Consider the following 13,858-nt stretch of genomic DNA (forward strand, 5'->3'; position numbering starts at 1 on the left):
TTGTTATAATTGGGAAAATATAACTCTTGTTAGAATTGTCCTTTGAACTAGAAACTTACAAAACAACTTTGTTTTGTCAAAGAAAATTTTTCTGTATATTTTGGACACGTGTTTTATCAAAACGGTGGATTAAGTCACAAGTAACTGTGTGACCTACTGCTGAACGCCCTGTGGAGCGCTTAATAAGATCCACAAACTGTGCCATACATTCCGGTTGAGGGCTTCAGCACAGATATGCATTATGTAGTATATATTTTCAAAAAGCAACTTTACTGCAACTTTAGCTGAAATAAAAACATAGTTTACAGCCTGTTGTTAGCCCGTGATAGGAAAAGAAGTTAGTTAATTTTGTTTTATTTTGCAGAATAGCTTTCCGTGAAACCAGGCTGATACTTAGTGCAGTAATAGTTCATATTGTATAGGTGTAATAACCTTTTCCAGAAATACTATATCCTAACTTGGGTTTAAATAAAAACAGGGAAAAGTCTGTTTTTACCCTGTTAAAACAAAAACAATTGTGGATTTTCGTCATAAAGTTTCCGTGAAAGTTTCAAAATTAACCGTGACACCACAGGTAGGCCATATTGCATGTCCGTATAGGCGTAATACTTTTTCCAAAAAAAATTTTATTGCAACTTCGGTTTAAATAAAAACACCGGAATCAGCCCATTGTTATAAGGAGATAAAAAACAACGAAATTTAATAAGTAACTTTAGTAAAAAAAAGAAAGTAAACTAATAGATAACAAATTTTTTATTTTTTTTATTTATTTATTTATAATGAATATTTACACAGGTTAAAAACATTCTCAGTAGTAGTAGTGTAGTGTGTATTTTTTTCCCCGAGTTACAAGTTCATTCATATATACAAGTGCGTATCGTTTAAAAATGAATAGAAAATATATACATACATCAGCTAGTATAATAAAGAACTAAGCCATACGAAGAAGTTTAAAAGACTGACTTGAGCTTGCAGAAAGCATTTTTTCCTTATCACCAAGCCCTAGTAATAAATTACTGCTATTAAAATGTGTCGTGTAAAATAGTAGTAAAGTTAGTAAATATACAAATATGCTACAAATGATAAAATATTTAAAAACAACATTCACAATGCAAGAAATGAAAAAGTTTACCAAAAAACAAAAAGTGAAATCACCACTGCAAGAGGAAACGATAAAAAGCAGAAGTTGAATACGAAAAAATAATAGTAGTAAATAAAATAAAAATAATCATACACACAAAATAGATATACACAGAAATTAAGATAGAGTGCCTTATTTGACAGGGCGACTTGTAGTTGAGTATTTTTTGAAGATAAAAGAAGGCAGATAAAAAAAAATGGTAGCCGTTAATTCTTCAAAAGTTTTTAATTATAAAATAGGAGCCAAATGCTAAAGAACTTGGTGCGAGTCTTGTTTTGTAAAATGAATTTTTGCTCCACATTTTTGCTGACATGCGCAGTCGAACATAAATAGGTAAACCAGCAATAATAGTAACTAGTCGGCGACGTGACCCGTGAAAAAATTCACGGGTTCGCCCGTCCTTTTAATACCCCACTGCGTTCATCTCGCTACTTGCAGTACCATTTTGCGTGAAAGACGGACAGACGTATACGTGTATTATAATAGCGATAAGCATATTTCAATCATTATCATTATACTATTAAAACTTATATTATAAGGAGTTTTTTTCCGAGATTAAAAAATGCACTATGCTTTTACTGAATTTAATTCAATTTCCAAATCTCTGGCACTTTTTCAATGGCTAGTTATCAAGATATACTATATATATGTGTGTTTTCTTTTCTGCTAAACTGATGACTTTTTCTTAAGCACGCTAATGACGTATTAGATGGACGGTGAACATTCGAACAGTTCTTCACGTTTTGTGGCTCACAATTACGTGGATATATTATAAAGTGCTTACAAATGCTAGTCCATAAAAATATTCGTTGAAGGTTTCACACTTTCTTTTTTAACCTCAGAACAACGGTGAAATATTTTGATGGAATAGTATCGGTCTTTTCCCGCCAAAAACCTGCAAAGAAATTAGCATTTTCATGCGACTTACACCATCCTCCAACTCCGAATTTCTTTGTTCTATCTTTAAAGGCTCCTTGATCATAGGTGCTAAATTGTTTACCATCGTAATTCGAAAATTCGTCTACGAGGTTCTCTACAATGAATAATCTTATGCATCTAAGTTTAAGAGTATTAGCAGTAGTATATAAAATTTAAAGTATTTTTAAGGGATGTTAGGGGTAAAGCATCTTTAAAATAGTAGCTGTGTTTTGTCAATGGAACTTTCAAAATTTCACTTTTCTAAAGAAGCTCAAAAAAGTAATGCCAGCAATATGAGGAATTAGAAAAATTAGATATCTGCAATATCTACTGGCTTATCCGTAAATTCTTCCACCAGTTATCGACTAGCATCTCAGATTACCCTACGATGTCATGCTGCATTTACATACTCTTTGAACGTTATTTAATTATTCTCTTTTATATGACAAAAAAAATTTCTACAATTAAAAGATACTATTTCCATAAAAGTTTTCATAATTTACCTAATTTTTTAAATGCAAAAAAAAAAAAGGTAAAAGATAGACATTAATTCCATAAAACAAAAAAATTACCTCCTGCAATTAACTGGAATTCGCCAACTTCTAATTGGTAAAAGGTTGCTTCATCTTTCACAACAAAATGCTTGTACAAAAACCTGTAGTTACCCATTGGCCCCGACATAATTACATGCAATTCACATTGGTGTGACGTGGTAATTTGATGAATCAACTCGTTCCCTACATAAAATTCCTCACCACCGAATCCATCTTTGTAATCTTGCCAGGTTCGGTTAAAAAGTGTGTGGTTTTTTTTATTCAAAATCACAAAAGAACCTGTCAAGTAGAAAGAAAATTATTTTTAAATAATACACTGATCCTTTTACTAAATATTTAAAGTTATACTTAGAATTTAAAAAAAATTAATAAGATGCCACCGTAACGTCGACACTCATTGCCTTTACACCGTAGTTTGAAGGGAAAAACGGGAGCCTTAAACAAGGCTAACAATTGTTGACATTAAAGCAAACTGACAAGATGCTTTCATTGATCCAATTAGAAAATGGTAAAATAAAAATAAGCAAATATCTTACCAGGTATAAGTGCTGTGTCACATACGTGACAGAACGGTGTTGGAATTGCCACTTCAAGTGTAATCCATTGACTGGTCCCTGTTACAGGACAGATATGTGGCCATGCTATACCGGTTTTATTTTGACAGCTATATGATGTAAGGGCGTCATCAGGAACGCACTTCTTGTAGTCTGGACACAAATTGTACAATTGTACGCATGGATTCTGTAAAAAACAAAACAGAAATAAAATAAGTAAACAAACAAACAAGCTAGCAGACAAACAATTGATGGCCACACGCCACCACAAGTGCCAGCAAGATAGCTATAACTATGTTCTTTTCATTTTTTTCTTGAATATAAGAACAGGATACAACGTTGGCAATCGTTTTGGGACGGTAGTAGTTCTGACTACAAATTTTACCATTTCTTAGTTATTACCTTCTACTCGATATTGAATTTTTAACTGATCTTCCTGCTTAGCAATATGTCTCTGTGGCTTCTCTACTAAGCTACAACTTTGACTCAGCTAACAGTCAGAATTATTTTCATCGTAATATGTAAACCTTATTACATCGTCATATCAGTCCTTACTATATTTTTTCCTAATCGTTACAATTTTTTACGTCATCAAAAAATATATGTACGTAATATAAAATAAACAACAAGAAATCAGAAGGTATTCGCCTTTTTTCTACTGATTTAAGTTTTTTTTTTTTAATTTTTTGGGGGTAGGTGGATGGGCTTTCTCTTTAACTTGTTACAGCTCTGATAGTTAGTCGACTTGTGAGAAGGGTGGGAGTTGTTGCACGTGTTATAACGTTAAGACTGGAACTAATGTGCCGTGTAACGGCACACGAATATTTCTTTACGGAAATAAATACGATTTTTTTTTGTTATAATCATTCAATTCAAGGACGCTTAGTTGAAGATTGGAAATTGCACTGTTTTCTCTTGCTATAAAATTAAGTAAAAATAGCCGGCAATAATCAGGATAAATGCTCATCTGTGGATGCCGGCATTACTGAGTTTACTTTTATTCTATGTCATATAAAAATATTGGAAAGTTTTCCATCTGTACCTATAACCAATGCGACATTGCTAACCAAGCATTTTCATATCTTCTTTTCTCTTCTTCCTATTTTTTTTAAACAAACAGAAAAAAAGAAAAAAAAGGAAATGTCGGGTGTATAAATGGAAAAAAGGTAATTCAGGGAAAACGCTCTGCTTGTCAAATTTTTTGAAAATTTGACATTTATGACGCACAAAATAAAAGGCGTCTTATTATTGATTTTTTTATTGAATTTTCTCGTGTTTAAAAATCAAAATGTGCTCGGTAAACTTTAAACTCGCGATGTTAAAAAGAATGTATTCAATTGATAAAATTGTTTTTCCCCATTTGGTTAATTTCACACAACTCAATGAATCCATGGACGCCAAGTTACTGATAAAATGTATTTATTTGTTTTTTCTATGTTGTTACCATTGAAATAAATCGCCAATTCTCTATACGCTTAACATTGTTTTAATAATTCATTTTTATTCATAAAAATTTTTCGCTAATTTTAAATTCACGTTAAGGTAAAACAGTAATTTTAATGACTTAGACATTTTTATGATTATATACAACAAGTCATCTCATGCAAGTAAAAAAAAAGTAATAACAAAAGAAGAAAAAAAACTGCATTGCGAAATTAGCTAAAGAAGACTTTGCGTAAAAACAATAAAATGTTTTACAGGAAGGCGAGAAACGACAAAGCCTTTTGCTTGTCCGCTGAGATAGTTTCCTGCATGAGGAGTAAATGTCAACTTACGATCAATCACAAATCCTAAAAAATGTGATTTCATCACTGCTAGAAATCACCACATTATTTACAGAAAAAATTATCAGCTTCAATAAAACTTTCCAAAATCATATAATGCATGCTCTACTTACTGATATGATGTAATGCGTTGCATTCGAATGTCTTTCCAGTTTGCAAGCTTGAGTGTAAAACGTATGATTCAGCAATTGACAACGAAAAGAATCTTTCAAGGGTATCAGGTTAAAACTTTTGCACGTTTCTTTAAGAATGCACAACCTGTGACATTTGGCAAGATTTGGAACGATTTCTTGATGGAACGGGGATGTGTTAAAAAGCCGTTGTGAGTACTTTTTGAAGTTTATCCAACCAACTTTAATGTTACCGAGGCCCTGCACAGCATTCATGTGGTGAACATTTTGAGTGACACTCTTTACTGCAAAATAAGTTGTAATGCAGAAGATAAACTTTGTGCGTCTGAACACATTCATTTTCGTTCTGCTCGATTTTCTTTCTTTCTTTTTACATTACAATAACTATGTTTGCGAAATATTTCCGTTTCAGCAAGTAAATTATTTAGAAGGGATGTATGGATAGTTAACATATATTCATTGTACATAGAGATATGTAATACAACAATGTTACATTCAGCTGGTCTTCAATTCATTGGGCGAAATAGTTAATAAATTAAGGGACGGCTACAGAATTATCAATTCAATAAATAATCCATGGCTTTTCCTAAAAATACTCTAAATAATGTCTTAAAAGAAAAAATATTTTGCCTTTTTAAAGCATCGTCATACATTTTCAATGTTACATCTTAATTCCGTTTTAACTCATACCAAACATTTCATGGCTTTTCTGATATCATTTAAATAGTCTCTTGACTTTACATAAAATCATATTTTTAACGATTTATAGTTTAGTGCATGAGTTACCATAAAAATGAAGAAATTGTAAATTTCTTGAGCTATCTTGAGATGCTGGTTAAATTTTTAATTTCATCCATTGAATTTCTTAAAAGCTCATTTCTCATAAAACGGCGTATATATATATCTACATATTTTTCACAAACAACCAGAGAAAAAAAATCAGCATTTTGCACTGCAGAATTAAAAAATAAATAAAAATTGCACTGTTTCTCGTTAGAAGTGAAATATAGCATATACCAAGCATTTAGCAAGAAGAACTCCAACCCTATGATGAGGATACTATAAAGTGAGAATTTTAAAAAACACAAATAGTTTTGCAATTTGCTTAAACAACAATTGCGTGATCAAATATATTTTTTATCTGCAATTTCCATTTTATGACTTTTAATATTTTTTACTTGCAGTCAATTGTTAGAAAAAAAAATTTCTTTTAGTAGCTTTGCTTAGATCGGACAATCTGTCGGTCGCATCCAACCATTTAAAGACTAGGACTAGATTATTGTTTGTAATAAATATTACACGATTACATACTTATAATAATAATTATATAAAATTTCATTTAGCAGTTTCCAAATGATCTAAGCAGCACAAATTGTAAAATAACTTTTAAAAATAAAAAAACATTTTTTTTTATTTTTACCGACATGTTTCGACAATTCTGATTGCCATCATCAGGTTACAAAGTTTCTAAAAGTTACGTACATATATATACTAAAATAAGAAACACTTACTTCAAAAAACTTTTTCTAATAAGAAAAAGCAGTTAGCCAGAAAAAGTTCACAACAAAGTGCAAATTAAAAATTTAAAAAACTTCTGAAATTTAATTTTTAAACCTAATGAGATTGATAATGAATCCGTTAGACAAATTTAACATTAGCATTTCTCAATATATATATATATATATATATATATATATATATATATATATATATATATATATATATATATATATATATATATATATATATATATATATATATATATATATATATATATATATATATATATATATATATATATATATATATATATATATATATATATATATATATATATATATATATATATATATATATATATATATATATATATATATATATATATATATATATATATATATATATATATATATATATATATAATTCCACCTCGTTGCCTGCGTCGAAACAATAAAAATATAACGTTTTCAATCGCTTTTCACACGCTGGCTTCCCATTCACTTATTTTGAGAGATGCTAAGCCATAAATTGATATAGTCGGTGGAGGTAAATATTAACTTAATGATCACGTAATAAGGACAGTATAAGCTACATATGCAGTTGTGGCATTTTTACTGATTTTCTGTCCAATCTTAAAAATGGTCTTTGATGATTATCCATATCTTGATTCTTTCAGCATGCTATTTGATTATCCATTATTTCTAATTTAGTTACAATTTGCTAGCTAGCTATAATTCTTATTTTTTTGACCTTGTCCTAAGCAGCTATAGCAAAAAAGCATACATTTCATTGAACATTCCAGCCACCTATATTTAATTTATACCATGAATAATTATACGCGTAATTATAATTATAAACGTAATTATATGCGCACGATTAATAAAAGGAATCTATCATTTAAATTCCAACCAGTGACAGTTAATCAGGTGAATAGAGTACTAAAATCGGTTAAAACGGCTAAAGCCGCAGGTATTGACACTATCCCCGATAGGATAATTAAGGACATCTCAAACGAACTAGCTCCACCTGTCATGTTCTTGATGAACAAAAGTTTGGAAACTGGTACATTTTCAACCTGTGAAAAATTTGCAAAAATAATACCATTGCATAAATCTGGCGATCGCTCAAACATAGATAACTACCGACCCATTTCCGTACTAAATGTGCTGTCTAAAGTCATCGAACGAATCGTCCACGACCAGCTAGCCGAATACTTAGAAAATCAAGATCTATTGAGTGAGCACCAATATGGTTTTCGACGAAAAAGATCTACACGTGAAGCGGTTAAATCACTTGTTGTCGATGTATAATATGGATAAAGTAAGACAACCGGAGCTCTATTCATTGATTTGAGAAAGGCCTTTGATACCGTAAACCATGGCTGCCTTCTCCAGAAACTGCCTTTTTATGGTATTACTAGCACTGAAACTGATTGGTTAAGCAGTTATCTTTTTAATCGAAGTCAAACTGTTTTCATTGATGGAGCATACTCAGATCCTGAAAATATGATGCATGGTGTTCCCCACGGTTCTATTCTGGGTCCATTGTTATTCTTCTTATCAATGACTTACTATGTCAATTAAAACACTGTCGAGTATTGATGTATGCTGATGACACAGTCATATATTCATCAAGCAAGTAGTTAGATGAAGTTGAACATTGTATAAATTTGGATGCAAAAATCATTCACGATTGGATCAAGGAAAATTGCCTAATTCTTAATCCAAAAAAGGGCAAAACAGAATTTGTCGTCCTTGCGTCCCGAAAACCACAAGCCCCTGTCAGTATTGTGATCGATCAAAATGATATAAACCAACCAGATTATTACGAATACCTTGGGATTCAACTGGATACTCACCTTAACATGAACCATCACCTTAAAAAAACATACAAGCGTATAACCTCACGCATCAAACTTTTATATAAAATACGTTACAAAATTTCTCCAAATGTTGCTGAAACCATCTTTAACTCAATGATCCATCCACTGTTCTTCTACTGTTACGACATATTTGGTGCAATGAATAAAACATAGATTGGGAAATTTGAGTCCTTGCTGAAAAGAGCTAAGCACATCATCAAAACACGCAAGAATTGGTAAACATTCGTCACCCAAAGAAAACGGAAAGTAGCAATTAATGTGTTCAAGGTCGTCAACGATATTACTGTTGACAGCAATTACAAATTGGTTAGCCATTCGATTAACACCAGAGGAAATAAATCTAAATTAGTCTTACCTAGCATCAAGACGGAAGCTGGTCGGAAGCTTACGTATTATCAAGGAGCTTTAGTTTTTAATAGTCTCCCCTCTAATATCAGGAAAGAAATGATAATCACTATTTCATCGCGTTATTATAAAAAACAAACAACTAGGAAAGAAACAACAGAAGGTAACACATTTGTAATTCATTCCACGATTTACACGATCATAAACACACGGCAAGATCGACCACGTGCTTGCTGGGTACATGTCATTACACATAATTTAATCAATGAGGGAGAACATGTGTAGCTCTATATTTTTACTTTAGTTTCCTCAAAAGTTAGTTCAAAGTGAGTGTATTTTGTTGTTTTAATTTGCTACGCGTCCCTGCTTAATTAACCGCCTGGCCAAATAAGCGCCCCCTCTAATGGCCGAAATTTTAAATAAGCTTTCCTGCCCGGGCGCTTATTCGTCATTTACGGTAAATTAAGAACATCCCAAAAACATTATAGGTTGCATTTAAAAAACGTTAAAAACATTTCAATGTTCTTATAAAAAAAGAATGTCCATATATAAATAAAAATTAAAATATTTTACATGTAGTATATATTCAAAAAAATAAATAAAAGCTTTAACACGATGTCTTTGAAATTGGTCTAGAAATTTTTGGAAATTCTATGATGCAAGTCCCTTCATGTGAAATTGAACTTTTGACCACGTTCATTGAATGTTTCAGTATTTAGACGTTACTCTAACCCTCTCGCTCATTTTTTTCGAAAATGCCGACGTTGGATGCTTTGATAAAAGCTTATCTAAAAAAGAAAAAACATTTAAAAAATGAGGAACAATTGTAGCACAAACTGAGTTAACACCACGTTACTATACAATCATTGTCTCTTTAAAGCCACGCCTTAATGATTTGAAGAGGGCATTTATTAAAAATAGACAAATCAAATCGGCTTGTTTCTGTTCTTGTCCTTTGACAGTAGCCATAATCCGAAGGTGAAATCGATGAAGAACAGTTTGTACAGTAACTTCCATGTTGCATTGATTATTGCTAGGGTTGTTCATGTGAATATTGCAGGCATTTTCGGCCTGGATAATATACAATTGGCTGTAAGAAGGCTTCATTAGGATGTAAAGTATCATATGAAAAATCTGGCCATAAATTCTAAAACAGGGAGGGTCACATCTTTGAGGAGTGCGAATTTCCGCAGTCAGAGAAACAAAACTGAACAAGTTATTATAGCATCTAATAAGATGAAAGTTTTAACTCATTCAGAATTGCTATTAACACACACAGTTATTCAGATAGATATGGATGTAAAGGTGGAAATTACACTTTGACATCAGTGCAGCATTTAAAATTCTTTTCATTCTGAAACTATAATTCAAAACAATGGTCATAGAGGGTATTAAATGGACCTAAGGATAATTAAAACAATATAAACGGGAGAAACGCAGAGGTGTAGATATGTAGTTGAAAGGGAATGGGAAAAGGTTAAGTGTTGCATATGCATGTGTATATTCTGGCGACCTCGTGGACATCCCTGGTTAAAACTAAACGCCGGGTTGCGTAAACACGTGAAACAAGTAAATTTTTTGATTGGATAATGAAAGTAATTTCCGGCGCAAAAGGGCGAAAGTGTGAAGATAAGAACGCTGACCGGTTTAATGGTTAAGATTAACGCGCGATGGCTAGATCGAAAATTTTGGAGTGGCAGTAATCGTGGCAAAAAAGGAAGTGTAACTTTAAAAAGATGTATAAAAACGTTTGTAGGACAATGAAAAGGGTATAACCAAAATAAAAAAAGCTATGGTTGTTGTTTAGCCATTTTTCAATCGTGGTTGGAAGGAATCAACTATGCGCATCTAAACTACCACTTTGGATGACAGACAGATGTGTACTGGTGTTATAACATAGACTAACCTTATTTCCGTGAAAGAATCCACTGTACTTTTTATTGAATCCATAACAAATACATAGAACACAGTAATTTAAATTTTTAAAAGTCACAATCCGCATTATTCTATATTTATAACCCCTGAAACGTCTAAAAATATAAGTATGTGCACTAATACAAAAAATAAAAAAAAAACAATAACAATAAAATAAAAATGTTAAATTTCCAACAAAACCAAAGGTGTTTAACAAAAGTTACGTAAAACTGAAAACTGAATCTTTTAAAAAAAAATATATACTTGCTTTGCCCATGCAAAAAGTACACCAGGGGACAAAAGCTTACCAGACATTAAAAAGTTCCAACAGCGTTAAGTTGTACAAAAAAGGTTATTACAAGATTTCGATAATCTGCAGTTTATAACACATCATACCAAAATCAGCTATTCAGTCTATTGCATAAAGAGCATCCCTTCCAAAGTTTTGTCACAAAATATAAGAAATCAACATAAAATAGAAAAAAAAAACTTGAATTATTTATATCTAATACAAGATTTTAATCCAATTGGGTCTGCGTAGCTCAAAATGAGCATTAAATACTCTAGGACTCTCCATCTACGCCATGGCCTCTCCTTGAAATAATAGACAGGGTATTCTTTTGTATCGATATTTGTGAGGCTAGCCATGTAAAATATGCACATCTATTCAGTCTATTGCAAAAAGAGCATCACTTCCAAAGTTTTGTCACAAAATATAAGAAATCAACATAAAATAGAAAAAAAAACTTATTTATATCTAACACAAGATTTTAATCCAAAATAATAAAGGAACAGTTTGCCTAACAGACCCAAACTTATAATCAAGAAAATCAATTATTTCATTTTATGTATAAAAAAAACAGCGCTTGCCGTACATGATAAACATTGATTTAAGTTTGTTTACATTAAGGTTTAAAATAAACCTTAATGTAAACAAACTTAACGTCGTAGGTTAACTGTAAAAGTTAATTTTTACAGTTTGTATAAATCCTATTCTAGGATATACACGCTGTATTTTATAAGAATAGTGTGTTTTTCCTTTCAGCCTTAATGCTTTTAACTTTTTTGACAAATACTATCCTCATTGTTCCTAATATATTAGTATTAGTATATTAGTATGGCTATGGCGTGAAAATATATAATGCTTTAGCTTGCTAAAACTTGCTATATCTCTTGACAAATTCTTTTTGTGTTTAGCACAAAGACCCGAGGTTGGATATATTCTTAGGATATTCTTAACTTCTCACCCATTGTTCAGAGTATAATTTTACAAAAAAAGTGCTTAAAGAAAGTATTTTCTGGCTCAAGACACAACAAAAATCTTAATATTTAAGAGAAAATTTAGCTTTGAATTCATTTCTCTACCAAATAATCAACACACCTGCTTTTATTTCGCTTTCCCAGTAGGTAGCTTCCTAGCGTTCTCTGGATAAAAGTTCTTCGAATACTAAACTTCGCTTCATCCCAAAGAGAACGAGTTGGAAGCGTATACAATTGTTTGATACATTTTCAATCTATTCTATTGTGATGTTATATCATCGTACGTTTTTCCGTTTTTACAAAATATTACTAACTAACAACACTGATTCGTTCGACAACAACACTTTCGTTTTTTAGATTTTAGGTTATTCATATTCGAATGCGATAGTTTAAAGGAAGCAACTTCAGCCCCAGAGCACAAGCTTTAAGCTAACCTCACGATGGCTAAGCGTTGTCATGCCTTGTTTAAAATAACTTTTTCGGGATTGTTTTGAAAAAGAGACAACTTCTTCGATTCATTTTTTTTTTCAGTTTATAAACAACTTGTTTCCGTGAGATACGGCGCGCAAATGGTAAACCTGGGGTAAAATTAAATTATTCTTACCACAACGACCACGTCTGCTTTTAAAATAAACAACAAAAAAACCACCCTGTGGCAATTTTTTTTTAACTCAGTAAATTTTAGCGTAACGTCACGCTTTGGGGACACAATGTATGAACTATAAGAAAGTGACCCGTGATTGTAGAACCATGAACTCACATAGTCATTCACACAAGCGTATTACTATATAGACTAGCCGTACGCCGGGTTTAGCCCCCTACTAAGCCTTGTCACGCGATTAAGTGCAAGTAAAGCCGGGGGAACAGCAAATCGAATGTAGCACCCGCGGCGATATAACATTTTGGGTGTAACATTTTTTCCAAAAAATAACTTTTCCACAAACCCCCCTCATTGCAAATATCTTCCATTTTCTTTTAATTTTACACCTCTAATATACCTACCTAAATGGCTGGCTAAAATAAATGTGCAAACATACTCAATTATAAATAGTCCAACAGTCCCAGGAGAAACAAAACTGGTATTTATAACATGCTGTTTTATATTTTAGGTCTTGTGTAATGTCGTTCTGCACAGATTAAATTTATCAATTTTTTGTAACTTCCTGCTAATATGTTTAATGTCAAACATTAGTCTTCGTTTAGGACAGCTAGTCGGTTTGATCTTTGGAACTTTTGAGGAAAATTCTTGGCCCCCTTACCCCCTATTTCAATGTTGCCGGGCTGCCGACTGGTTATAAGGCACCTTGCAACATTGAAATAGGGGGAAGGGGATGTGAGCAGGGCAAAAACATGTAAAATGTGAAAAGTTCCAATATATTTTGTCCAGGATTGTCTGAGCAAAAAAATGAACAGGAAATGGTGATAATTGGCCAACCAAACATTTTTTACTCAAATTTAGGCCGTAAATCACAGCACATAGCTGTGATTTACATAACTGTGCACGTAAAGGAACAAAAAGAAGACCAAAAGACCTGTGCTAAAAGTGCTGATCTTGTAATTTAGAAAAAACAAGATAAAAATGAGTGTTGACAAGGACTTTGAAGTCGGTTTAGCCATCAGAGCAATACGAAAAGTATATTTGATTACTTACAGTCAAGTTGATGAAAAGAAATGTGCTGACAGAGAAAGGTTCGGGGAGGTAGTTATTGAGGCATTCGATCCTAGGAAAGAAAGCTCAGTGCAACCTGTGCAGTGGGCAGTTAGTAAGGAGCTGCATGCAGAGACCGGTAACCATTTCCACATGTGTTTAAAGCTAAGCGGAAACAAGCGCTGGTGTGGGGCGAAACAGTACCTAATCGCAAACTTTGGGATTAG

General features: G+C 32.2%; 1 protein-coding gene across 1 annotated transcript; it reads right to left on the reverse strand.

Moving 5' to 3' along the window:
• Positions 1 to 778: 778 nt before the first annotated feature.
• Positions 779 to 5,961, reverse strand: LOC130649472 (uncharacterized). Its single transcript, XM_057455752.1, has 4 exons — positions 5,065 to 5,961; positions 3,150 to 3,354; positions 2,632 to 2,892; positions 779 to 2,174 (listed from the first exon to the last, which is right to left on the reverse strand). Exons 1-4 carry the CDS (start codon positions 5,419 to 5,421, stop codon positions 1,960 to 1,962), a joined length of 1,038 nt encoding a protein of 345 aa, XP_057311735.1. The 5' UTR covers positions 5,422 to 5,961; the 3' UTR covers positions 779 to 1,959.
• Positions 5,962 to 13,858: the final 7,897 nt, after the last annotated feature.

This window comes from Hydractinia symbiolongicarpus, chromosome 7, assembly GCF_029227915.1.
Source record: "Hydractinia symbiolongicarpus strain clone_291-10 chromosome 7, HSymV2.1, whole genome shotgun sequence".
Classification (NCBI taxonomy): domain Eukaryota; kingdom Metazoa; phylum Cnidaria; class Hydrozoa; order Anthoathecata; family Hydractiniidae; genus Hydractinia; species Hydractinia symbiolongicarpus.

What these genes read in the sequence shown, in the direction of transcription:
- LOC130649472 (XM_057455752.1), bottom strand. Translation starts at nt 5,421, where the DNA reads ATGAATGTGTTCAGACGCACAAAGTTTATCTTCTGCATTACAACTTAT. An exon ending in TGACACAGCACTTATACCTG is followed by an intron (nt 2,893 to 3,149) that starts GTAAGATATTTG and finishes TCTACTTGACAG; the next exon opens with GTTCTTTTGTGATTTTGAAT. An exon ending in ATTCCAGTTAATTGCAGGAG is followed by an intron (nt 2,175 to 2,631) that starts GTAATTTTTTTG and finishes TATTCATTGTAG; the next exon opens with AGAACCTCGTAGACGAATTT.